This window comes from Calypte anna, chromosome 5A (assembly GCF_003957555.1).
Source record: "Calypte anna isolate BGI_N300 chromosome 5A, bCalAnn1_v1.p, whole genome shotgun sequence".
NCBI classification, from domain to species: Eukaryota; Metazoa; Chordata; class Aves; order Apodiformes; family Trochilidae; genus Calypte; species Calypte anna.
In genome coordinates, this window is record NC_044251.1 from 30625095 (window position 1) to 30650398 (window position 25304).

A 25304-nucleotide genomic window follows, 5' to 3' on the forward strand; every position below is an offset into this window, starting at 1 on the left:
AAAAAGCACAGCAAGTCAGGGCGGGCACTCTATGGCAACATGAGTGACACTGTTGTTATCTGATGGCTTCATGAAATTATTGCATCTGGACAATCCGATTCCTTTTTTGTACTTTGAGAAGTATTACACTTGCTGGCTGAACTCTAAGTAGCATGTCCAAGCACTCTCGCTGCTTACCATGCCAAAATACAGTGGAAAAACTCTTTAATTCCATAAAGGCACTATCACAAAACCACCAGCACTGCTACTTAAGCATGGTGACATCATTAGAGCATATGTACCCCATGCAAACAATACTCTTGTGCCCAGTATTAAAGCAAAAGCACATGCTAACTACTTTCTGTCTGTCAGATGTCTTAAAGTCGAACCCATTAACATTGAAAAAGACTGTGTTACTAAAAATAATTTCCAAGGCCTCAAAGGACAGAAATGTGGATGCTTGCTCACAGGGTTTGGGTGAGGCTGGGTCCAGTCAGACGTAATTTATTATCTTTTTATTGCTCTGTCAAAACAAGGTAAGAAGGGATCTAAAAGCTGCCAACCTATTCTTTTCCTTATTTTTTCCCATTCTGCAGAGTCAAAAGGAGGCATAGAAAGGGGGAAGCGGGAATAATTTGGTGTTGAGCCAAAGTGTTGCCTGTGAAGCCTCCCCTTCATGGTCAGTTTCTGCACAAATTGATAACAGGGTAGGTAAGGTGAGCCAGTGTCTTTGCCACAAGGGTGCTCCTGGATGCCATGCCTTGTGCCCATCACAGGCTACCCCAGAGGCCACCCGTTTCTGGGATAGGCTGTGGCTGCCCAAGGTCCTTTGTGGGTTGTTGCACATAGTGCCCAGGCATGGGAAGCCATCCCTAAGTGTGTCACAACACTCCAAGCGTGCCGTAGTCCACACAGTCACTGCTGCCTTGAAGGCAATCCCGAAAGAGCTCGGCCTAGCTGGGGAGTGAGCACAAAGAAGTGACTTGCTTTTCAGGGTGTTGGCCCAAAGCAGGCCTGAAAATTATGTCCCTTCAATCAACACCCACATGTCACATTTACTGTAACTTCAACATGCTTAACGGAAATAGCTCAGATCACACGCTCTCTGGCTGGGTTATCGCTGAGATCGGTGTCAGGATCCTTGCTGCACAAAGACTAACGCTGCTCAGAGCAGGCGACATGGCTCCTTGCTGTCAAAGTTTATCAATAACCTGTTTCCAGAGCCTCCCCACAGCTCCTCGCAGCTGCAAGGTGCTGAGTTGAGCTTACACCTACCAATTGCATCAGCATCATACTCAGCATTACAAGGCACTGCTTATCAGCCATCAATTTTTAAATTTTTCTTAGAACTAAAACTATTGTTTGTAGTATCTTATTTTTCATCTCTTTTTTTTCTAAGTAAAAGGTTGAGGCTGAGTTGGGCAGAAGAGACTACTTGATGGGGAAGCCGCATAAACCCAGCGGCCGCAGCTCTGCCTCACTTTCCCAGCCACTCTCAAGCATGTGCGAAGTGCACAAAGGGCGGCGAGAACAGCAGCGAACCCCCGCTGCGCCGTGCCCGGCCCCGGGCAGCCGCCGAACCATCCCCCTCCGGTCGCTCACCCACCCCCCTCCGGTCACCTGCTCCCCGGGGCTGGCCGGGCTGGCCACCGACACCTGCCCGCAGCAGCGGGATGAAGCCCGGCACGGCCCGCCGAGACACCCCTGCTAGTACCCATAGCCAGGGGACCAAGACCAAGGGGTGGAAGGAGGGTGAGGGAAATAATCTGTGTCACTCCGACACTTTAGCAAGCCCTAGGCACAGCTGCGAGTTAGAGGACTTTTCTGCAAGGCTGGTGGGTCAGACACCTTTTGCAAAAGTAGCCTGAATCTCTCCGAAAGCAGTTTAGCTCTCTGTATACACCTGAGACAAAGCAAGTCGAAGTGCTGCCATAAAGAGCCAGGCAATGCATCAGGGTTTTAGGAAAAGAAGAAGGAAATCCACACAATAACTGTGCCAGACCCAAGCAGAAAAAAAGCCAAGAATATCCAAGGATCCAAGGATCTCCAACACTTGTCAGATGTTATTTCATCAGAAACTATGTACAGTGTTAAAGAAGGGAATGGCGTGTCTCCTCTCAAGTAAACTATATATTCATAAAAAATATTTACTGCTTTTGAGAACATAAAATGCATAGCCTCTTCTATAGACTGCAGAAGCTGTAAATCTCCACAGATAAAATGGGATGTGATGATGTGATATAAAAGCATTCTTTGTTCCCCAGTGAATACATTTGTTTTATTTAAAACTAAACAACAAGGAGAGAAAGCAGCGATCAGTGCCACAAAAGGAGAAAGCACTATTTGGGTACAGGCTTTTAGCTGCCAAGAAAAGGATATTGGAAGGATGGATTCTTACCCAAGGGTTTAAAAGGCATGATCAAAATTAAGTAATTAGTTTCAAACATGTATTAAACATACAACAGTTCTGTTCTTTTCTTTAGTATCAGGCTCAAAAGAGGCTGTATTTCTCAATTGTGTATGGCACAGTGTTGCTCATATACAATTTTCTTAAGCTTTTTTTTTTTTACTTTCATTGAAGCATATTCATTATAACATTCAGCAAATTTATGGCTTCTACCAGTGGCTTAGTAAAAGGGGTCATAAAAAAGTTAAGTAAACCAGCATTTTTTTTGCCTTTCCCTTAACTTTGGATTCCTTTTTTGTACTATGCTGCGTAGTGCTTAGTCTTTGGAAAGTACCTTGGGCATATCCAGCACAGACACAAATTATCAGCTGCTCCAGGAAAGGAAAAAAAAAAAAAAAAAAAGGAATTTCTTGCACTAGGGCAACAAAACAAAAGACTTGCATATGTCAAAAATACAGAACTAAGTCCCTGTGAATGCTGCACCATTAATCAAATCCCCGATCTGATGTCACTTTTGCCAGTAAAATTATGATATTCTTCTAACCCCCTTCTACTGGCGTGTGCCTGCCACGCATGAAGTGTGTCCCTCTGCTTTAATTTGTTTTCAAATAGCCTGCTTTAGGCGTTTTTTTATACATTCCTTGGAAAAAAAAAAGCTTCTACGTAAATCTCAAGCAAGAGTCTACAGTATGGAGCAGGCAACAGCTTTTCGGGAGGGAGAGCAGACAGCAAGTGAATTTAACTGATGTTCAGAAGCTGAACATACAGCTGTTTCTGAGTCTGTAACCGTGGGTGCTGAGGAACGGTGTGCAGCCTGCCCAGATACATTTTAAGAAAGTAAATAAACACAAGAGAGGAAGGTGGTGTAGTAAGCGGAGCTGAATGAATCATGCATTTATCAATGCATGCAGCTACTGATGCCTTTTCCCTCCCTCGTTAGAAAGATACATATATATAAATTCATCTACAGCCAGTGCTGATGCCTCACCAAGCATTTTTACAGTACTGCTAACTTTAAAGCAGGCAGTAACCTCCAGCCTTCTTTAAATTTCTACACACTTTCTCTGGAGGCTACAGGGGGGAGACCAAATTCAACCGAAAATTGCAGCTCAACTCTAGAGAAAAAAAAAAAACTGCAACCATGCAGGATGGAAATGCTCCAGCAAGCAGGCAGAGAGGCATTTTGGGGCAGCAGGTCTCTGTGGGGAGACTTTTCCACCAGGCTTTGACCTGGGGGAGTGGGACAGGTGGGAGGCAGAGGAGGGAGCTGGAGGAAAGAAAGAGTCGGTGAGCAGAGGCACCAGGAAAAAGGAAAGGGGGATCATTGCTTCTCTTGGTAAAAGTTAACAGTTGTGGAATGGTAGAAAAGTCACACTCAGTGAAGTCTGAGGTTTTGGGAGGGAAGAAGGGAAGATTTTCCCCATAGCTGGAAAATACTAATATCAGCAGTGGCCTGTGCACTGTGCTCTTCAGTTTACCAGTCTGTCAAATGAGCTGGCTGCTGTCTATATGCTTCCAGCTACCTCAATTCAAACATTAAATCAAGTAGAGAAATCATCAGATAAATTGCTGGCCCTCTCAACCCAAGAGTGAAGGGTTTTTGTACAGCTGATGACAGCCCTGATCTTTTGTCTGACCTAATTTACTTCTCTTTCAGGTTAGAAAAAAAAGTGCACTTTCCTGTCACGGGATAACCTCCATCCACTTATTGCACCCTAAAAATAAGAAGACACTTGTGCTATATTAACAATACCATAACTTGATGAGTTTCTCAGATTGGGTGAAATAAATAATCCAGTTATCAAAGCTTCCCATGTGTACAATATGGAATTACATATTTGGGTAAGAAAGCATCCCGTTGAAGTCCGTCCACAAAGAGCAAGCTGACTGCAGCAGAGAACAGCTCAAGCCCAGCAGAGCAGCCTGTGAGCTGCTCAGCAGCAACTTCTACATGACACTTGTGATTTTGTGCTTATTTCTCTAGGAAAAAGAAAATGTTTATTTTCATTTCCAGGAACTGCAGATTTTTATCCTATAAGAACCTAAGGATATAAGTAATGTAAATTACCGAATATCAGATCCTCTCAGCAGAGGTACATGTGGCTTTCTGACATGCAATCAACACCAAATTATGTACGTTTATTTATTGCTGTACACACCTTCTTTATTTTTACCTCCACTGGAACAACCAAATGGATTTCCATGGGTTTTTTCCCCCCACCAATATATAGAGACATGTGCAGGTATGATTACCCCTATCGCTATCTGACAACAACAATTTAAGAATTTAAACATTGCATGTTGACAATAAAAGGCGTTATTAAAAACTAATTTTAATTAAAAACCTCTGTCTGCCCGAGTCAATTAATCAGCCGCGATTTAGCTAAAAATAAATTCGTCTCGCTCGCAGTCCCTCTCAGCTAAGCGCTATATAGATCTTCGCATGAAAATCAATACTACAACTTTACCCTGGACACATTTTGCAGCAGCGCCGGCTGCCTGAGCCGCGGCTGTTCCTTCCCCGGGCAGCGCATCCCGCGCCGCGCCCGGCCATCAAGCGGGCTACGAGCTCCCCCTAGTCGCCAACACCCGCCACTTGCAGCCGGGGACACCAGGCAGGCTGGCGAGGCAACTGAAAAAGCCAGCGAAGTTTATTTTGGAAGGTATTTTTCCATCAACAAATCTGACAGGGGGCAAAGTAATCCAGGTAGGAAATGTGGAAGAGAAGCAAGAGTCTTGTGCGAGGCATTTCTGAAAGCAAAAAAGATTTTCTAGCCGCAGGCTCAGCCCTGGGATGAGCCACAGAAGAGGTCTAAGAGGAAATCAGTAACCAGTATCAATAATTTCTACTACTTCGACAAGCACACACTTCTTTAAGTCATAATTATCGTCAAATATGACACAAGACAACCCTTTGTTCTGCAGAGAAACATACATTTTGCTCAAGACAAGGGCTCCAACTATTCCTACTCCAACAAGCCAGGCTGTAAAATCTTGAAGACTTCTTTTTCTCAATAATTTAAACAAGTCTGACAAAATATGTTCTGCATCTGCCAGCAAGCAAAAAATTGCAAAATGATTTCTCACCTGCTCTACATGTATTTAAACCACTGAGTACTTCAAACAAAAAGGATGGAACGACCTTGATCCACAGTCCGGTTATGCTGCACCAGTTTTAGAAAAATATTTTAAAAGACCAGAAACTACAAAAATGTTCCAGTATTTTTTTTAATCTTGTAACTCAAATATAAATACACTCGAAAGACAACCTGGAAGTCAACAGCACACAAGCTTATTTCTTTCTTATGTAAAGCAAACACATGTAATATCTTCTAAAAGCATGCTAAGTTTTTCTGTGCACAGTTATGCGGGTATTATGAAAAATTCAGCCAAACAAATAATAATTTCCTCTCTAATTCTTCACAAAAATCACATTCTCTTTATATTAGAGTGGATTACATTGATGTGGGGTTTTTCTGTAGGAAAAATTACCTTAATTACACTAAATCTACGTGCATGTTAAGAGAAGCTCCTGGAAGCTATTTGCAAAACTTTGAAATGGAAAAAATCCTATGATTTTTAAAATTATTATTATTTATAATTACTACATACAAACACTAAGTGATAAAGGAAATTATTAGTCTTCCTAGGGAACCTGTTGACCAGGTAGTAAAGATCTTCCTTTGGAAATATGGCTTTCTACCTAGAATTGTATGATTTTACTGTGCCTTTCCCTCCCAATCTTTGCTGCTGCTCTACAGAAGTGTTCTTGCTTTGCTGCCTGTCCGCAGAACTGCTATCAGCAAACTGTTTACACACTCTCGCCTTTCATGTTTCCTTCAAATGCAAAAGACAAGGCTAGTTCGAAAACAGAATTCTCCAGTTAAAAAAACAAAGGTCTTAAGCTGGAAAATCAGTACTTTGAATCAAACCAAAATAACGTTTCTTTGAGGAAAGCAGCTCAACAGCTCAGTCTCTTCTCTACACAATTGCCTATTTTGCTTTGTCCACCCATTTAAGGGGGTTCAGCTACCAACTTTGTTCTGTCCAACACCGCTGAAGAAAGGTCCAGAGAAATTTTTCTCTCCATCGACTTTTTTGTCCTGCACATGCATCCATGACAAGACTGCCTGGGTGACCAGGCAAGGGCAAACAGGCCACTCCGTTTTGCAGTCTTAAAGACCACTGTGTGAATGAGGCACTGCAACTCTGGAGCACAAGTATATTGCAGTTTCTCTGCTTTTTGTGTTTGTTTGTTTGCCTTACACTCAGGATCTAAACGTTTCTCTGTACACCAAGAGCATGAAACCAAATAAACTCCAGCTGAGCAGTGTCAGAAAACCTCTCTCTCTCCCCATCTCCCAGTCTCTCTTTCCTTGCCTGGCACAGATCTCCAATCCATCCTGAAATTCAACTTTGTTGAAATATGCCAAAAAGGGAGAGAGAGAAGGGGAAGAGAAGCCCAAGCTAAACATGTCATAAATACAAGATTCCAGATAACAGTATCAATTCATTCCAGCTTTGGGGGCTTGGCTTGAGATTGGCTATATTTTGTGGTGTTTTGCTTTCCCATTCTGTTACCCACTACTTTCCAAACTCCCCCTTGCAGAGGAAGGTCTCCCTGGCTGCTTTTGCCCCATGACACCTTCCCGAGGTGTGTGATTATTAAAAACCCCCCTCCTCCAAGCCTGCAGCTGAGCCTCGGCTCCTGTGCACTGAAACGCCTGAGCTTCCTGCTCCCCCAGCCCCAACCCAGCCCCAGCCGCAGCCCTCCCCCCCACCAGGCTTCCACCCCCTCCTCCCCTGGATACCTTCATTTTTTTCTGCCACTGTTCAGTATGCATCCTGATTTCTCCGCCAGCTTCCTCAGGATAGATAAATACAAGCGAGGAGGGAGGGAAGTTGTGTACCGTTCTGCTCTCCATTCCTCCCCACTAAACCCATTGTACACGCAGCTCCTCGGCACCTTTTAATGCTCTCCTGCCTTATTATTTACTTTCAAGTAAAGTGATCAGAGAAGGAGATCAAATTGGAAGAACAAACCTACCTGGCTCTCTTCTCCACCCTACCTCCCCCCCCCCAACAGCAACAGCAGCGAGAAAATAAATGTTTCACCCCTTTAAACAAATTCAGACGTGCGCAACAAACCAGATTTTCCGCACACCCCTTTTCAACACCCCACATCTCCTCACAACTGAGACAGAAAAGAAGTGGGAGAAATTGCACACGGCGGTTTAGAGAGGTGAGGTTGTTGAAGCTTTTTCTTAAAAAAAATAAATACAATATTTGTAAAAAAATTTAAAAATGAAAAAGGGGGGTAATTAAGAAGCCATCAACAAAAAAGGAAACGCATTTTCTTAACCGGATGATTAAAACCAAAAATGTAATTAACGGAGGCGAAGGAGTTGGGGGGGTGGAGGGGGAAAATCCACCTTGTATAGTGATGCAAATCTGACTGAAAATAACAATGAATTAAAAACAAGCCTCCCAGAAAGAGCTGATTATCAGATGCATCTTCATTTGTGTTCCACCAGCTGATGGGCTGGGGGGTGGGGGGAGATGTGGAACGGGTTAATAAATAAAGACACACACCAAAAAAACCCAAAAAAATCAAAAAACAAGAAACAAAAAAAAACCCACACCACAAAAACACAGAGAGAAAGGAATTGAAATTTCGGGAGCCAAATCGTCCCCCTGCAACTCTCTGCTTCGAAAAGAAACGAGGATCTCAAAGGAGGTGGAAAAAATTATATATACATTGTATCTTGATTCCCAAGGAAATCTTACAAACAGAAATTTATCACCGGTAACAAAGAAAGAGAGGAGCTCGCAAGCACCAAATGCTCCTGGCAGATGGCTCCTATTCTTGGCTTTCAGGGGAGGGGAGAGAAGCCGGGGGAATATTTTATTTATTTATTTAAATTCTTTAAAATCTCAACATAAATATTCGGATCCGCCGCCGATCAGGTTCAGCCCCGAGCTGGCTCCGTGCGCGCCGCCCGCCCCCCACAACACAACAACTTGAGGACTTGTCTTGGGGGGGGGGAGCTGATGTCCGATCGGCCTTCTCGATGGGGTGCGGGGCCCCATCCCTGCTTCCGCCTCTCCAAACCCCACGGCGTGCCGGGCATTTTCTAGCAGCCCCCCCAAAAGGGTCCGGTGTCACAGGAGGGAAATGGGGACCCCCTGACATACAACCCCCTCCCATGCCCCGGAGGCGGCGGAGCAGTGAGGCGCGCTGGGGGCCCCGTGCCCCAGCAGGAGCCCCCCTACCCCCCTTCCATACCCGCCGCAGAAAAAGCCCTGCGGGGACGGGAGCGGCGGAGCAGGGCGCCCGGCGCGGGGACCTGCCTCCGACTCTGCCTGCAGGCACTCGGCCCTCTCCTGGAGCTTTAGGGGTGGGAATGGGGACGAGGGTAGGGTGGGGGGATGCTGGAGCTGGGGGATGGGGGTGTGCCTCCTTCCCTTCCCCCGCTTTATCTTTTCCTTCCCTGTTTTTTTTTCAGGGGGCCGGGGGGCGGGGGGTGGGGGGGCGATATGTGTGTGTTTTCATTTCACAATGGGAGCTTCGGCAAAGTGCAGTCTCCGATACTGCCCTAGCACCTCAGCTGGTGCCTTTGCCCAGCCGGCATTTCGTGCCCTTCACCCCCGTCCCCCTCCTCTGCTCTCTCAGAGTCCCCCGTCACTGTCAGACACCCCCGCCCGCCCGCGGCACCTCTGCAGCCCCTGCCCTGCCTGTAGCCCTCGTCGAAAAGAGCCTGCTTTCCCCCCATCCCCGTTATGGAGGAGAGTTATCTCCCCCGCCGGCGATGCACCTGGGGCGGGCAGGGTGCTGCCTGCCCCTCTACCTGCCCCGCGTCCCAACGCCGGGGGGCTCGGGGCCCTTCGCTGCCGGCCCGCGCTGCCCCCGTCAGGCCCACTGCCTCCATGTGCTTCCCGTTAAGTTCCCTCCCGGGCCAGTCCGCTTCTCCCCCTCCTCGATGCCCACCTTGATCCGCCTCCCACCACCCCCCTCCCCACCACCACCACCCTCCGGCCCCGCTGTCACGCCCGAGACAAGGCGTTCGGCCAACTTTTTCCCACCGCTTTGCTCTGCCCCGGAGCAGGGGAGGAGGAACGGGGCCGGGGGCGAGCGGCGGAGCCCCGTTGGAGTGTCCCGGCCCGGAGCGCCGCGCCCCGCTCCGTCGCCCCCCGCACATGCACCCGCTCCCTGGGGGAGCCCCGCACCGCACCGCGCTCTCCTCGCCGGCAGTGCCTGCCCCGCTCCACACCGCCTGCCCGCCCGCCTCACCTCCGCACCGCTGCAAAAACGCACAGCAAACTTCGGGCTTCTCCCCCCCTCCACACCCAGGCCCATCCCCCTAGCAACACACCCCTCTCCCTCTTTAATTCCTTCTCCTCTCCCTCTCTCTCTGAAGTCCATTTACCAGCTTTGGTTGCTCCTGGAGTCTTTCTTCTCCCCCCCCCTCCCCAACCCCCACCTCCAACCGCTTCCTCCCCTTCCTAATTTTGCTTCTCGATTTCGGCTCGGTCTGGTTCCAATTCAAAACTTACGTGTGATAATCTCTCTTTGTGACAAGTGCTGAGGGTTTCCCTGCTTGCGACGGGACATTGCCCTGGCATTTACACTGGCATCGCCTGGAGAGCTGCACTGGTCTGGGGGGATGTGTTGAGGGGCCGATCCTCCTCCTCCTTTTTTTCCTCTTTCTTCTTCTTCTTTATCGAGTTCTTCTTCTTAAAAAAGAAAAATAATAAAAAGGAAAAACAAAAAGCCTCCTTTCTGTTGCTGCTGTGGTGCAACTGGATGGGATCTCCTCTCAATTAAAAATCATCATCATCATCAGGAAAAGCTCTTTCTCGCTCTTTTTTTTCCTCTTTCACACACTGTCTTTTCTCCACTGCTTCTGCCACTTGGACTTCCAGATCTCTTCTTGAACTTAGGAGGATATGCACCGCCAGTGATACTTTTTCTCTTTCCCTCTTTCCAGAGCGCTTGGCAAATTGGCAAGTGCGCTTTTCACCAGGAGGGTAAAAAAAAAAAAAAAAAAAAAAAAAAAAAAAAAAAAAAAAATTAAAATTAAAAAAAAATAAAGAAAAAGCAGTAATGTAATATATATAAAAAAGTACTAGAATTGGGGATTGCCCACACACAAAAAATGCCAAAAGAAAAAAAAAATGTTTTTCAGAGATTGACCCTTGCAGGGTAGATATATAGAGAGGATTTTTTTTTTTAAAAAGGGGTAGCCAAAACTGTGTCCTCCTCTTTCCCAGTTCAAGTGGCACTGCTTTGCCCTGGTGCTTTTTGGATTGCCAGTGCTCCTGCACCACTTTGCACTCTTTCCCCCCTCGCCTGGCACTGGGACTGGAAGGAAGGAAGCCCCCAGTGCAGCTGGGCTGGTGCTGGCTATTACTATTATATATTGCAATGTTGAAGATGGCGGAGTCCTGGTTCTCTGGGAGCGCTCTGTCTCTCTATGGCTGGGGCTGCCTCTGTACAATGGGAATAAAATTCAAGTTCAAGTGCGGACGTGACGTTTAATCTGCACTAGAGACAAAAGACCCAGAGAGTAGGAGCACTGGGGGCGACTAGTGGTGGCTTTTTAACATTGTACCCTGCAAGAGAACAAGAAACGCCACTCGCACACACCGCACACACCCGCACTCGCACAGGCACACATACACCACAACGCACTGGCACACACACAAACTACAGCCCATGCCGGGCTGGGGAGCCGCTCGGGGCTTTGTGCAACGCTGCTGTCGGCTGCCGGCAGCGAAGGAAAGCGGGAAGGGGTGTGGGGTTTGGGGGGAATGTGGGGGAGGAAGAAACCTGCATCCTCACGCACGGCCAAACTTCCCCGAGCCCGGCGCCGGACGCAGCGGGGGCGGCTCGACCCATGCGGGGGGCGGCTGCCGGGGGCCGCGCCGGGCCCGGCGGCAGCGGGAGGCGCGGGCGGGAGGATGCGGCGCGCTACCGCCGGGGCTGGGGCCGGTGGCGGGGGCCAGGGCCGCCTCCTCAGCGTTACTCATTGCGGCGGCCGGTCTCCGCGGTTCCGTGCTGAGGAGCGGCAGCTCCCGAGGGGTTCGGGCTGCTTCTCGGCGGTGAGCACGTTCCCCCTGCATTTCTTTCAAATAGTTTTTACAACAACACAAATATTCTGTGTGGGTTGGGGAGAGGTGGTTTGTTGTTTGTTTGTGGGTTTGTTTTTTTTTTTTCTTTCCTTCTCCCCCCTCTCTCCCTTCCCGAAGTGGTGATGGTAGTGGGACACGCGCGCACAACGCTCCCGATCCGCACACGCACACACGCACCTATCTTCTCCCCTCCATCCCACCCCCTTCCCTTAAAATCCTGGCAGAGGATTTTTACTTGTAGAATTAAGTCTTCGCCGCGAATCGAGAGACACCTATTTGTCAGGGACCGCATCTCAGCGCACTTTTCCTTCCTATTTCACACGCAGGTAAATACCCCACAACTGCGTGCTCTTCTAACTTGGGAGATTCTTGGAAATTAACTTTTCCCCCTCTACTTCCCCAGAGCATATCCTGCCATTGTTTTTTGGTTGGTTGGTTGGTTTGGGTTTCTTGTTCTCTCTCTCCCACACAAGGAACTCGTTCTGTGCAACAGCTTTTCCGCACCAGGTCTGGACAGGGCGACGGGGGGGTGGCTGGGGGCTTTAAAGGCAGATGGAGCAGAAACACAAGAAAACCAGCCTCTACCCGGAGCACGCTAGGAGAGCCGCTCTGCAGCCGTGCCATTTACTTTCCATGTTAAATTAATATATTTTGGTATTAAATCGCATAAGAGCCTTGAGGGGACCAGAATTCATCTCGGTGCCCTTAATCAGCTTCGAGTAGAATTTGGCTAAACAGCATAGCTCTCGCCTCCTCCAGCAAATCTGCCTTTCCCTCCTCGCACCAGAACGCCCGTTTACAGCTCGCATTTCGGCTTTGCCAGCCCCCGGCCGCCCGGAACCCGGCCCGACAGCACCCCGAGGGCAGCCGCACCCCCACCCAGATTCCAGACCGGGCGGTGGGCTCCGGGCCAACCTTGCAAGTGCCCTTCTCTGCCCCCATTTAGCCCTCTGTCTCTATTAACCCACGACAAACACGTAAAATACATTTAACGTCTCTTAAGCTGTTCAGGTTGCTCTCCGCATGTGTTTTGGGTTTTTTTTTGCAGGGTCCTGCAAAGAAATGTAGGTGTGGTGATGGCTAGGGCTCCACGCCGCCGAGCAGGAAAGGGACAGAAGTCACGGCCCCCGGGCACCGCGGGGGTGTTCCCGGCACCGGCCCTGCGTTGTCCGAGCCTGCCCAGACCGGGGCGGTGATGTGACCTTCTTGTGGGGAGGGGGGTGGCAGAGGGAAGTGAGTCCCCTCCGGTGGCAACCTCGTCCGCGGGTAACGGGGGCTGTGTAGGTCATTTGGGCTGGGGGCTGCCCTCACTTCTCCCCCCTTCCATCCCCTTCCCTCCTCCCGGCGCCAGGGGCCGCTCCACAGGGGCTACGATCGCCGACACGGGGGGAAAACGGGCAGAAGGGCGGAGGGGGGCTGTGGTGATGTTACTTTCCACCCTGGGGGTACAAAGTCCGGCTCGCAGAGGCTGCAGACGTTTTCTCAGAGGGGTACAGTAAGCTGCACCCTTTTCCTAGCGCAGTTTATCGGGAAGTTACTGGGCATCATCTGTTGATTAACCAGTGTCTTCCAGTGGGCACTGAGCTCAGGAGATAAGGGCCGGCAATGATTGACCAGGCGGGTGGCGAGGGGGGAAATCTCTGGTGGCCCCGCTTCGTCGGCTGCGGGCAGAGCTGCGGGGGTTGAACCCCCGGCCTTCCTCCTCCTCCGAAAATACATCCCAATAGGGGGCAGGGAGAGGGAAGAAGGGGGGGAAATAATAAATAAATTCCAAAGTGATTTCTCAGTCTCCTCTTTCCTTCCCTGTCTGGCACTTGTGATCATTAGCACTGAAAGCTGTTAATGTCTTGTCTCACAGCTCCCCCTTTAGTCTCTCTGCTCTCCCTGTCTCGCGTTCAAAAGCCAGATCAATAGCAGGCTCTTTCTAACCTTGACCTATCCCTCGACCCGCCTCCATCTGCAGCTGGCCCCCCGCTTGTGTCTCTCCACCCTCCCCCTGGTCCGCCGCCCAGCCGCAGTCAGTGGCAGCAGCACTGCAATAGGGGCCGAGGTCCCCGCGGCTGCCCCGAGACGCGGCGGCCCCCGACATCGCCCGGCTTCGTCCCGGTAAAGGAGGCCTGTGTCCCCCCCCCCCGGCCTCCCACTCCTCAGTCCCGGAGCAGCCTCCTGCCATCATCCAGCAAACCTGGAAGCCTGGGAAGCCGCAGCTTCCCAGACCAATAAAAAAACAAACAACCAACCAAGAAAAAATCCCCAAATTACAGGAAAAAACAGGCAAAAGGGGAGCATAACCTGCAAGAAGAGAACAAGCTTTTTGCTAGCTTTAAAGGTACTATAGTCCCTAGTTTTAAATTATGGGGGGAAACGTTCTCTTGCACAAAATAACTTGGATTAAGGTAATCATCTTTTCTGTCTTCATAATATACCAGGGATTTGAAGTGTTCTCATCTAGAAATACCGTCCTTATCATAAGGGAAAACAATCTAATATGTTACATATTCCATTTTATCCTATTTACAACAAGGCATGCTGAGTCAAGAACTCTTCACACACACATGTTCATCTTGCGTGTTTCTCTTTTATTTCTTCTTTTTACTTTTGTCTTTTCTTTTTAAAATCATTCAATGTCTTCAGCTAGAATTTGGCTTGGGTATAGATATATAAATAACAGTGGCTTCAGTGTAAAGAGGAAGTCCCAATATCCTCACAGAAGATAAGCTTGATGTGTCACTTGGACACATTTTGAATACATTTCCACTTTCTCCCCATTTGCTCAAATAACTTTTCAGTGGAAGAAAAATTGGAGCTGCAGATTCTGTGTGATGTGATTTTAGTTTCTTCCCAGTCCTTACTGAGAAATCTCATGCTAAGTTAGAAGTAAATTGTTTTTGATACAGATCTGGGAGTTGGGGGGGAGAGAAGAGAGAGAACGAAGGAAGGAAGGAAGGAAGGAAGAAAGGAAGGAAGGAGGTTTGAGACAATCTTGACATAAATAAGGCTGCTGTCCTCATTCTCTTTGAATCTTTAAGTGTTGCTGCTTGGGAAGAGAAAAAAAAAAAAGAATAAACACAGGGCGTTGATCTGATCGGCTTAGTTCACCGCTCCACCTTGTGAAAAGACACAGAAACACAGGATCTAACCAGATCATATTTACATACATATTAATAAAGCTCCCGAGGTGGCAGTTCAGCCTTCACATACAGCACAAGGATCTCTGCGAGTTCTCATTTTAGACCCATAAAAAAGATAAAAAGAGGTCTTTTGGGCTTCCCTGAATATTTTTCTGCAGTGGTTTTATATCATTCCTGAAAATTACATAGTTAAGTGGCATCAAATTTCTGGGTGATATAATAACTCAAAATGTGTAATTTTTTTCTATCAAATCACTTTGCAGCCATAAACAGAGCTTCAGAACCTCAATCAGAGGAATGATTTGGTGGGGTTTCTCATTTATGGTAAACAGTAAAATTGTTCTTGTTATCTATTCAAATATATATAAATTGCAACATTTATTCTCTTGATTTTCTTTTCCATAACACTGGTAGATTTGAGGGTGCAGTGAAATGAAGGCTTAAGAGGATAATGTATTATCCTCTGCCCCATTTCCCAAGACCTTTTGGACAGAGGCAAAAGTGATGTATATTTTGCTGTTTTCAAGACATTTGGTATCATCTTATTTTTAGTAGCTGTCACTTGCTGATGTTTCCAGGAATGAATTTGGAAAATGAGATTTCCTCAACATTTATGTCCCAAACATCCCTATAGTCCCCTGCTTAGTCAATGGTCTGTGATGGGATTTTGTTTTGGTTTTTTGTTTGCTTTGTTTAGGATTTTTTTGTTGTGGGTGGGTTCCTGCAGAGTACCTTGTTCTTCAAACTCTTTCCAAGTGTTAAACACACTTGATAACAGTACAAATGTTTGAGCTCAGTTTTCCTCCACACATTTTTTCAATTAAAATAAACAAAATCAAAGCAATACCTCTCCCCTCGCTAAAATAAATAAATAAATAATTTTTTTTTCCAAGAAGTAATCATGGAACCAGAAAGCAGGAGCAGAAGAAAAATGGATTTTTCTTTTTTTTTTTGTCAGATAGTATGAAGGATTTGGACCTGCATTCCTCATTCAATTTAAAGCTGCATTCCTAAAGTCAGAGTTTGGTCTGTTTCAGTTTCCAACTTTTCAACAGTAGAGATTCAGTTGTGTCATCACAGAAATAATTTGCAGGACCCTTAGGGACTGAAGTGACAGCCATTTGTAACTTGAGGGTCTCCTGGAAGTCAGGTAACAATCCTCTCCAGCTCCTTCTCTCCTCCTGGGGAGGATTGTCTGCCTCTGTGTACATATGCCGACAGCAAAGGTAGAGAGCAACATGCTTTACAGCATCCAGAGTAAATAAGAGTCAAGCATCCCATCTGGTATATATGCTCTTTGCCACTATGAATGCCATTTGGGTATCCATATAACACTCAGGGTATTTACAAAAAAAAAAGAAAAGAAAAGAAAAGAAAAGAAAAGAAAAGAAAAGAAAAGAAAAGAAAAGAAAAGAAAAGAAAAGAAAAGAAAAGAAGATGGGCAAAATCTAAATCTGCTGTTGCTGGGGAGAGTTGTTGTATTTTTTTAAAAAAAGCTGGCACATATTCCCTACCAAAATCAGTCCAAGGATTGTTTGTGTCTTTGGAAAACAAATGGCATCATTGCTTAGTGCAAAAAGCTGAGTTTTGTGAACCAGTACTTAGTTTTGCTGTAAAGAATTAAAAAAATCCCTGAAAAAACTGATAGAAATTGAGGATATTTTAATCTGAAGAGGTACTTTTAAAACTTTCTGCATTATGGAAATTCTTAACATTGTCTCTGGGGATTCATGTGCAACTCAGTTTGCATATGGAGGGGACAAAGAACACCTCCTCCCTCCATAGGTGCTTCTCAGAACTTACACAGTCTGAAATTTGGGATCCATACAGCTGTCTGCTGTTTTAAAGTGCAAGTTTCAACCAATTTTTTCCCTTTCCTTTCTCAGGTGATTTTAAGAGGATTTGAAATCTTTGGATTGTTTAAAATAACAAAGCCTGTAAGCCCTGAATGTTGTAATGAAATCTTCAGCCTGAACTCAGGATAGAAATGTTCTAGCCTGTCTCTTGTGAATCATGAAAATCCAAATCAGAAAAGAACGGTAACTCATTCGTTCTTGTTCTTTATTCTTCTATGTTCTTCCTACTTTATTTTACTTAAATAGTCTATAACCATAGTAACGTATTAGCATTGTTGTTAATTATTATTTTATTATTTTAACTTGGGCAATGGAACTCAAACAGGGAAATTCATCAGTTTCTAGGTTTAGTACCACCCTCTGCAGTTTCATTTTTCTGGTTGACAATTACAGATTGGAGAAATGCAGATGCCTGGCCTGGGAGTGCTTGTGTATTGCACCCAAATTACACATTCCTGTTCATAAAGAGTGGAACAAAGAATGAATGTGAACGTCATTGCTCGTGTCTCAGGCAACTACTCACATCTTAATTGAAAATTATCAAATAACAACATTCCCTTCGATAAACAAATGACAATGTATCACCACACGCATTGAAGGTGTTTGAGCTGAAAAGCCAGGGGCAACAGCTGGTGTTGGCCCTAACATGCCAATAGCACACGTGTGCACACACATGCACACCTTGGCCTGGATTGTGTTTCTTTCAAACCTCAGCTCCTTCAAGGATGCTGCTCCACATTCCAAGATCATGCTTGCCTCTTTCCCAGTTTTATTTCGTCTGCTCCCAAGGCACCTTTCTTTTGCTTCTGTGAGACAGCTGCAGGTCAATGCCATGGTGATAGATCAGTTGCTCCTCTCAGCTCTGCTGATGCTTTGTAATACAACTTAGGATGATCAGGCCACCTTGGCTCTGGGCAGACCAGAGGCTTGATAGCACCCCAGTCAAAGGCCACTAAGATCTGAAGCATTTACAGAGCAGCAAATTAAGTCTTTTCTGAGCCAACTGTTCCACCTGGACCCCACTACAAATTATTGTTTTCAATTACCACCTGTGTACTCCTTCCCATGCAACTTATTGATGTAAAATTACAACAACACTGGTATAAATAAGTTATGCTGTGGTTGTAAAATGGAAGAAATTTTGTTGTAGCAATTATGTTCAGCAAGATGACAAAATAAATTTCCAGTGCTGTGCTTGCAGTAACCTAGGGAATTTAAACCTCATAATTTCCATTCATTTCAGATAATTTGGAGTAATTTCTATATGTAATAACTTTGTAATGAAAAACACAGTGGTACTGAAGTGATTTCAACTCTTTTTTTTTTCCTATGGTATACATGGCACAAAATAAATAATAAAAATAATATTTCCTTTTTGTATGTGTTTGGTAATTCTTTCAGCAAAATCATAAACTAATACCAGGACTAAATCTCTGTCCATGAAATGAAAAATAAATTGAGTTAAAGAAAGTGAAAAAGTATGAAAGGCCTTGGATATTTTATTGTGACTTTATTAAATTGTATCATCTCCATGCTCTATGGTATCCCATGGGGTTACTGTGCTGGGGAAGGGCAGAGAGCTAGATAGGTACATGTCCCTAGATCAAAAGCAGAGATGGTTGGAGGAAATTCCTACAAAAGTATTTAATTTGCCCCTTTAATTTTTAAAATGGAAGCTGGAAGTAATAATTTAAAAAATAAATAAATAAAAATGAGAGAGGTGTGAGATAGTACAGGACAAAAGGTACAAGTTGCTTTTGGGCACTGATTTCCATTAGTGTATTTGATGGTAAGTTGCTTAGAGACTGTAAACATGTATGACCACAGAATATGTTCCAATAGCATTTAATTAAAGATGAGAAAGGGTACTGTACATCACTGAAAAGCTGTGTCTATGACCTACTTACTCAACACCATTATTACACAATAAACAAGAAATCATGTGCTCTGCTTTGTGGAAAACAGCTATTTTTTGGAGAATAATAATAATACAATACCAATAATATTATTTTTGCATTTATGTCTCACTTGCATTTCCAGGTGATTCATAAAGGTGGGTAATGATAGGGATACTTCTCCTACTGATGAGCAAAAGAAGATACAAAAGGTGTTACCACAACCTTCAAATGTTACTCAGCCACACTGCGGGACAGAAAAATGTCAGATTACAAAGGCTAGAGATAGTTCTCTTAACTGCTAAAAATCTATCTCCCAGAAGCATCACTGCATCTGTTTTTCAACAGCAGCAATATTAAAATGTCATATTATTAGTTGGTGTTAGGTACTGAGCCACTCAAGAAGAGAGTTAGTTTGAGCAAGTCACCCCAATCTCATACATGGATTGTAGTCAAGGCTTACTCCTGTCCTGCACACATTTAAATTTGCAGATGCCAGTGACTGCAGGGTCTCTCTCCCTTTCTGGCTTCCCCATGGCCCATGCTGTGACCCAGACTACCTGGAGAAATATGAAATCCAAGAGGATTGAAGATTTCTGACAGCCCTCAGGAAATACTGTCCAGGGATCATGCACATTCAGGGATACCCAACAGCCATAGTCTTCTCAAAAGGGAAGGAAGGACAAAGCAGTCTTGGGAAGACTCTGATTTTTGCAGAGCTTTGGACTTATCTGCTACCAAAATCAGTGGTCATTAGGTGCCTAAATAATTCTTGAGGATTTGTTGCCAATTTGACAAGTCAGGATTCACCATACAAACAGTCCATGTCCAAAGTCACCAGGATATGTGGGTCCAGAGGCCACATTTTGGCAGATACTTTGGACAATTCAGAACTAGAAACACAAGATGAAATGTAAGGGAGGTAAAAGTCAGCCACAGTACAACAGCACACAGCAGCTGGCACCAAGAATTTAAAAATACAAATTCCCATCCCCAACCTTCACACTAAAGAAATTAAAATGAAAACAAAGTTCTAAAAGCTAGAAGCAGGTAAGGTCAACAGCAACATGCAATGTCAGAGAGCTGAAAAACTCTGATCTCCTCATCAAAAGGAGTCTCAAAAGCAAGGACAAAAATAAAATCCACTTGTGGTCATGAAGTTGAGGGGCTGCATTTGAATAGTTGTTCCTGTGTCTCTGTATCTCTGTATAATGATGTTGCAGCTACTGAGGAGAGGGAGCTGTTTGCTGCTGCTTGGAGCCTCTGCACCAAAGCCCAGGAATGGTTTTTGAAATCTATTTTTTAAACATACTATAGTTATGTGTGTGTGTCTATTTATGCTTGTTCTATCTTTTGTGAATTTTCTGATCCCTCTTCAGAATTACAGCTAATTGCACTGCCTTGCACTGAATTGTTCAAAAACTCAAGAGATCCTTTCCCAAATGTATTTCTTTTAAGAGATCAAGTTCATGTATAATAGGAACATGAAAAATCATCAGCCAAAGTACATACCTAAATTCTTCTGAATCAGAATAAGACAAAACTTTCCAAATGGAATGGAAAGCCCTTGCTTACCAACCACAATTCGAGCCTGACCCTTCCTGAGCCTTTCCTGCTAGAGAAGGTGTCTTAGCTGTGGCAGGGCTAAGATTTTATTTGTTTAAAAAAAAAATAAAAAACAAAACGCTATCTTTTCTGTATTCAAATTTTGAGATGCTAAGCTCAAATCTCAAATTAAGTTTCCAGAAATGAAAGTATACTGGGACGGGGAAGGAAGGAAAGATGAAGACAAATGCAGGTGTCATTTTAAGAATCTCACTAGGTCCTCTTGCTTTTTAGCTTATTCATTTGTTTGCAGAATCGGGGCCATATACTAAAGTATATCCTAGGCCACATTTGCCTATATGCACAGTGATGAGCACACTATCAGAGTTTGCCATGCAAAGGAGCACATCGGATAAGAATAAAACAATGCCAACAAAATCCCCCTCACCCCATGCGCAAATTAAATTCATGATGAGCAGGCCTGAGGGAGGGAAGCAGCAGTGGAGGCCTGGCATGCCATGTTAAACTGAATCTCCCTTCTGCCTACTCCTCCACCCCTTTTTTTCCTCCTCCTCGCCATGTGGCATCCTACTCTCCTGCTGCTTGCCTGCTACGCCTCTGCATCCCCTCCGTGAAGCACCGTACGGTAGCAGTAGCAGCAGCAGGAGCACGCTGTCAGTCCCTGCCTAATCATCCCCCACCGTGCTGTCCAGGAAGACCTGCTCAACCCCCTCAGCCTCCTGTCCTGCCAGCCATCACACAACTAATTGGGGGAAGTGAGGTGTTAGCACTGAAGCCAGGACACTCGTGTGCCTTCTGGACTCTCTGCAGTTGAGAATGCAAACATTGTGCAGCTGATGGACATTCTCCCCCCTCAAAGACCTCACCAAGGCTACTGTTGCTGCCATGCCTGGGATTTTTCAGGCAATCTGGAAGGGAATCTCAAATAGCCTCTGTGAGGCACTTAGAACTACTGTCCCCTGTCCTCTGTGGCACCTCACTGGGATATCAAACTGTTCTGTGCTCTTTTCCAGGATGAAACCTCACAGACACATTCTTCAGGGTGGTTTTCACTGTGGTTAGCCCTGTGCTGGTCACCCACGGTGACAGCTCTTGCTTTATCACCTTCTATCTTGGCCATGCTTCTCAGGCAGTTCTTGGTGGAGGTGGTGGTGGGTGAACTTTGCTGAACATACAGACACTTTCCCTCAGCTGTGGGGGAAGTTAGAGGAGTAGCCATGAGACTAGCAGGAGAGAATGCGGAGTGCTCTGGACTGCAGGTAACAACAGTGATAATACTTTTACCACTCTGACAAACCAAGAGACACCTTATCTCTGAACCTAAGTATAGAATATCTGTTTTCAGCAGGCTGGACAGTGTGATACATCCTGCTGATATTAGACAGGGAATAAAATATGAACACAGTAAAACCATAATGCTTAAAAGCCCCTGTATTCATTGGCTTTCCACAGACAACCTGCAAATACTCTCTCCCCTGTATCCACTCCCTCCTCATGTTTGCAGACAGGGACTCAAACACACTGCCAAGGGCTGGGCATGCCCATGGGCTCTACACAGGCAGCTGCTGCCTGGAGGCAGCCAAGTCATGGTGGGCAAGCACCTCTCTTCTCAGCACAGGGTTGGAAAGTCCCACTGGAGAGGCAGGGCTTGCCATTGCAGCCACCAACTTTTCCAGACCCAACTTGCTGAGTCGTGAGACCTTATGAACTCAGCTCAGCAGTGGGCTGGGAATCTCTTCACTGCCCTAGAAGCTGTAGATGTAGCCTTGCTCCTGTTTCGTTACTGCCACCTCCAGATTTTATTAAGATCTGGGCAGTTTTTGCATGAAAAAAGTTCACAGTTAAAAAAAGAAATTTTCCTAACAGCACAGAGAAAAAAAAATATATGTGCCAAAAGCCCAAACTGCACCTACCAAAAGGCTCAGCATTCCATAGGAAAAAAAAAAAAAGACACTTATCTAAAAACAATAAAAGGAACTAAAACAGCAAATGCTTCTGCAGTCACAGGCACAGCACTCAGACTTACCTTATGAGTCCCGAATGCCTGTGGTTACCATATTGCTCCTCTTTATCAGGTTGGGCTCTGTGTACTTTCAAGAACACGAACCCTTGACATCACTCCCCAGATGGCCAGCAGCCACCAAGATAGAAACCTGTGGAGCTGTGGAGCTTTGGCTGACCAGAAACCATCATCTGAGGCATGGTAATTAAGAGCACAGTAACAAAGCTGCAGTAAAATCCTGATGGATTGTGTGAGATGTCAAACTTCAGCCATGCTCCTCTCACCTAGCATAGTTCAGTGGGTGAACTTTGGTATAGGGAAGCAGATGGGAGGCCCAAGGCTGTCCTGGCACAGCCCAGCATTGGCCTGGCTTTGGCTTCTCCAGCTGCTTGCACTGCACAGTGCAGTGCAGAACTGCCTGCTGCTCACTGACACAGCATACGTGTGCTTTTCTGCTGCTGGGTACCACTTGTACTGAACTGTATGTCACCACAAACATGTTCCCATATGTCTGAGGTCTTAATTTTCTGATTAATATGGTGAAATGTTTGAATTCCTCAAGGAGGCTCATTTTGTGGCCATTTGGGACATTTGGTATTCAAACTGCATATCTCTGGGGCATATGCGATTCAGCCCTTTCAACTTTCGGAGATCTGCCCATTGGTCTCCAGTACATGGATTACTCAGTTTGAAGGCTAGAGGTCACTTGCATAATGCAGGCAGCAGAACCTTATCCAGGCTTAGAACCAAACAAACTCACCTATTTGAATTGTAGAAAGCCACCCAGACTTGACTTATGGACAAGTCCTCAACAGCCCTAAGTGAATTGTTTCTACAATGTATTGTTTACCCTATTTAAAAGCCAATGCACCTTACTTAACAACCTCAATTTATCCAGATTCAGATTTCAACTGACTGAGCTCACTAAGTGCTTTGTGCTAGGACAGAGAACTGAATCTTTTTCTCAGTACTGGTCATTTTCTGTTTCTGATTATGAAATTTTTTAATTTTCTCACCAATAAATCAGTTGTGGTCTCTCAATAGAAGGTGCAGAATCCAGAATCCAAATATCATCCTTACCTCTTTTCTAAATTTTTTCTAGCACTCACAAAATTACATGAGACTTCCTTTATAGTGCTAAAAAGAAACAAAACTGATGTTCTCACCTCAGTTCAGAGCCAAAGAAATCAGTCATCAGGAACCAAAATAGATTTATTGTGCATAACAGTCCTAGAGAGCTTGTTGCATTTATTTAAATGGACCAGTGGAGGAAGGACATTCAGAACCCATTTTAGAACCAGAGCTGTGCTATAACCAGTCTGCATCAAAGACAGATTTACCAAGGAGGATAAAAAGACTCAAGCCTCATCCTCATAATTAGGTCTAATCAGTGAGAGGTATTCCTGCCACAGGCTAAGGGAATTGTCACATCACTGCAGAGCCCCCATATCCTTATCACTGCTGTATCACATCCTGGTGATTTCATTGTATTTACCCTTGTCCTTCCTCTCCTTTGGTTATCTTCACTTTGCTTCAAACCAGAGGATGCCCAGCATTTTTCTGTTTCTATCGAAAGAGATATCAGCCAGGAACTTCTGCCGTTGGAAGACTCAACTGAGGTACTAATTCCATTTTTAAGGAAATCCTGCTGGCCAGAGCATGAGGCTGACACTCATGAGAATCAGGTGCACTTAGTATCAACCACTATCAGCATCAACATCCACCTTAACAAACTTGTCCTTTTTCCCCCCTTAAATTTGAATTTAAATATTACTTAGAGCAGAATGACCATTATCAGTATACAAGAAACTGATTTGTGCAATGTAAACACTTTCTGCATGGAATTGTCTTCTTGGATCTTGCTTATACCCTGCCAGCACAAAAAATCTACAATTCCCCACTGAAGAATATTGTGAAGTATAAGTTTTCAAAGAGAATTAAATACTGTATGTTGATCTTCAGTTGTTGCACCAATGTCTTCTCTCAAGCTGTGCTTCAAAAATTGTATTTACAAAAGAAATAGGCATTTAAATATGTTTTGTACTTTACCTAGTATATGCTGGAATAAAAAAGATGTTCCATGAGGCCACTTTTTAAAGTGCTATCTTATATTGGAGAGAATGTCCAGAATGAAGTGTATGACTATTCCTCTCCTGTTATTTCTCAATGATTCTTACAACAGTGTTTAACACAGGTCAGTTGAGCTATTTTGATAGTGAGAGACAAACTTTGCATAGGTAAGGTTTTATTACTCATCTTCACTAAAAAAGGGCTGACCCCATGAAAATTTCAGCTGTCAGAAAGTGATGATTATTGTGTAATTTATTTTTCTTTTACTGATAATTCTATCATGTCCCTTACTTTGATAAATATTGATACCTGTATACTATCAGATATTTATACATCTTGATGCCAAGCAGAGAGACAGTTGGTCCCACTGTGATTGCACCTGAGCTTGTGTAGATGGAATTGCTTTGGCTGTAGCATGGCACCACTGGTTTTAGAATTTGACCCCATAGTCTGCAAAGAGATGTGTGAGAGCATGTGGCCATGTGCCAGGCTCTTGGCACAGTAGTGAAATTACAAATTTAGACACCTCTTAAAAATACAAGCTGAAGAAATGTTTTTGATGATTATATAAATTAGCAGTGTACTATTGTAAAGTATATAATGCACTTTTTGAAAAAGGAACATATAAGCTCTGGACCTGATCCATCCCAGTCTGGTACCTTGCATAGGCATTCAGACATGCCCAAAAACGAGTGCTCAAAGCTACCAGGTCAGGATAAAATGTTTTATCTCCCCCCTCCCCATTGCTCTTTACACATGATACACAGGGCTGTACAACAAGGAGGTCTCTGATCACAATGCAGACAGTGCCTGGGCCAGATTCTCCGGGCGTTATTATCATTTCTGATGTGGCACAGGGAACACAGCTATGCCCTTTGGTCCTGTTTGAATCCTGGACATGGCCCACAGAGACTGTCTGTCTCTTCATACAAGTGGAGGGTACTGAGGGTTTGTACTGTGACTGGAGGAAGGCTGTACACTGCCCTGGGGCTCTGCCCTGGGTGGTGATCTTGAATGTCAACTGTTATAAACTCTGAGCAATAACATCTCTTGTTTCATGGATTTATTATCAACAGCCTGCATTGACCATTGACCTCAAGGCGGTTTTACTGTACAACACCATAGTGTGGTCACAATTCTCCAGGTTAGAATTGGTGCTTATCACTTCTTTTAATGACATTGCAGTTTCATGACCCATCTGGCTGCTGATATAAGGGAAGATGTGGGTCCTAAAGTGGGGTGGCCATGCTCTGATGGCTGTGAGGA

General features: G+C 45.1%; 1 protein-coding gene across 4 annotated transcripts in view; it reads right to left on the bottom strand.

The window, feature by feature from the left end:
• Positions 1-10043, bottom strand: part of BCL11B (BAF chromatin remodeling complex subunit BCL11B) — an 89809-nt gene extending 79766 nt beyond the window's left edge. For all 4 annotated transcript variants that reach the window (XM_008492695.2, XM_008492680.2, XM_008492686.2 and 1 more), the window contains exon 1: positions 9941-10043. In XM_008492695.2, the coding sequence (XP_008490917.1) occupies positions 9941-9998 (58 nt within the window). In that variant the 5' untranslated portion in view covers positions 9999-10043. The remainder of the gene's footprint in view (positions 1-9940) is intronic.
• Between the last annotated feature and the right edge of the window lie 15261 nt (positions 10044-25304).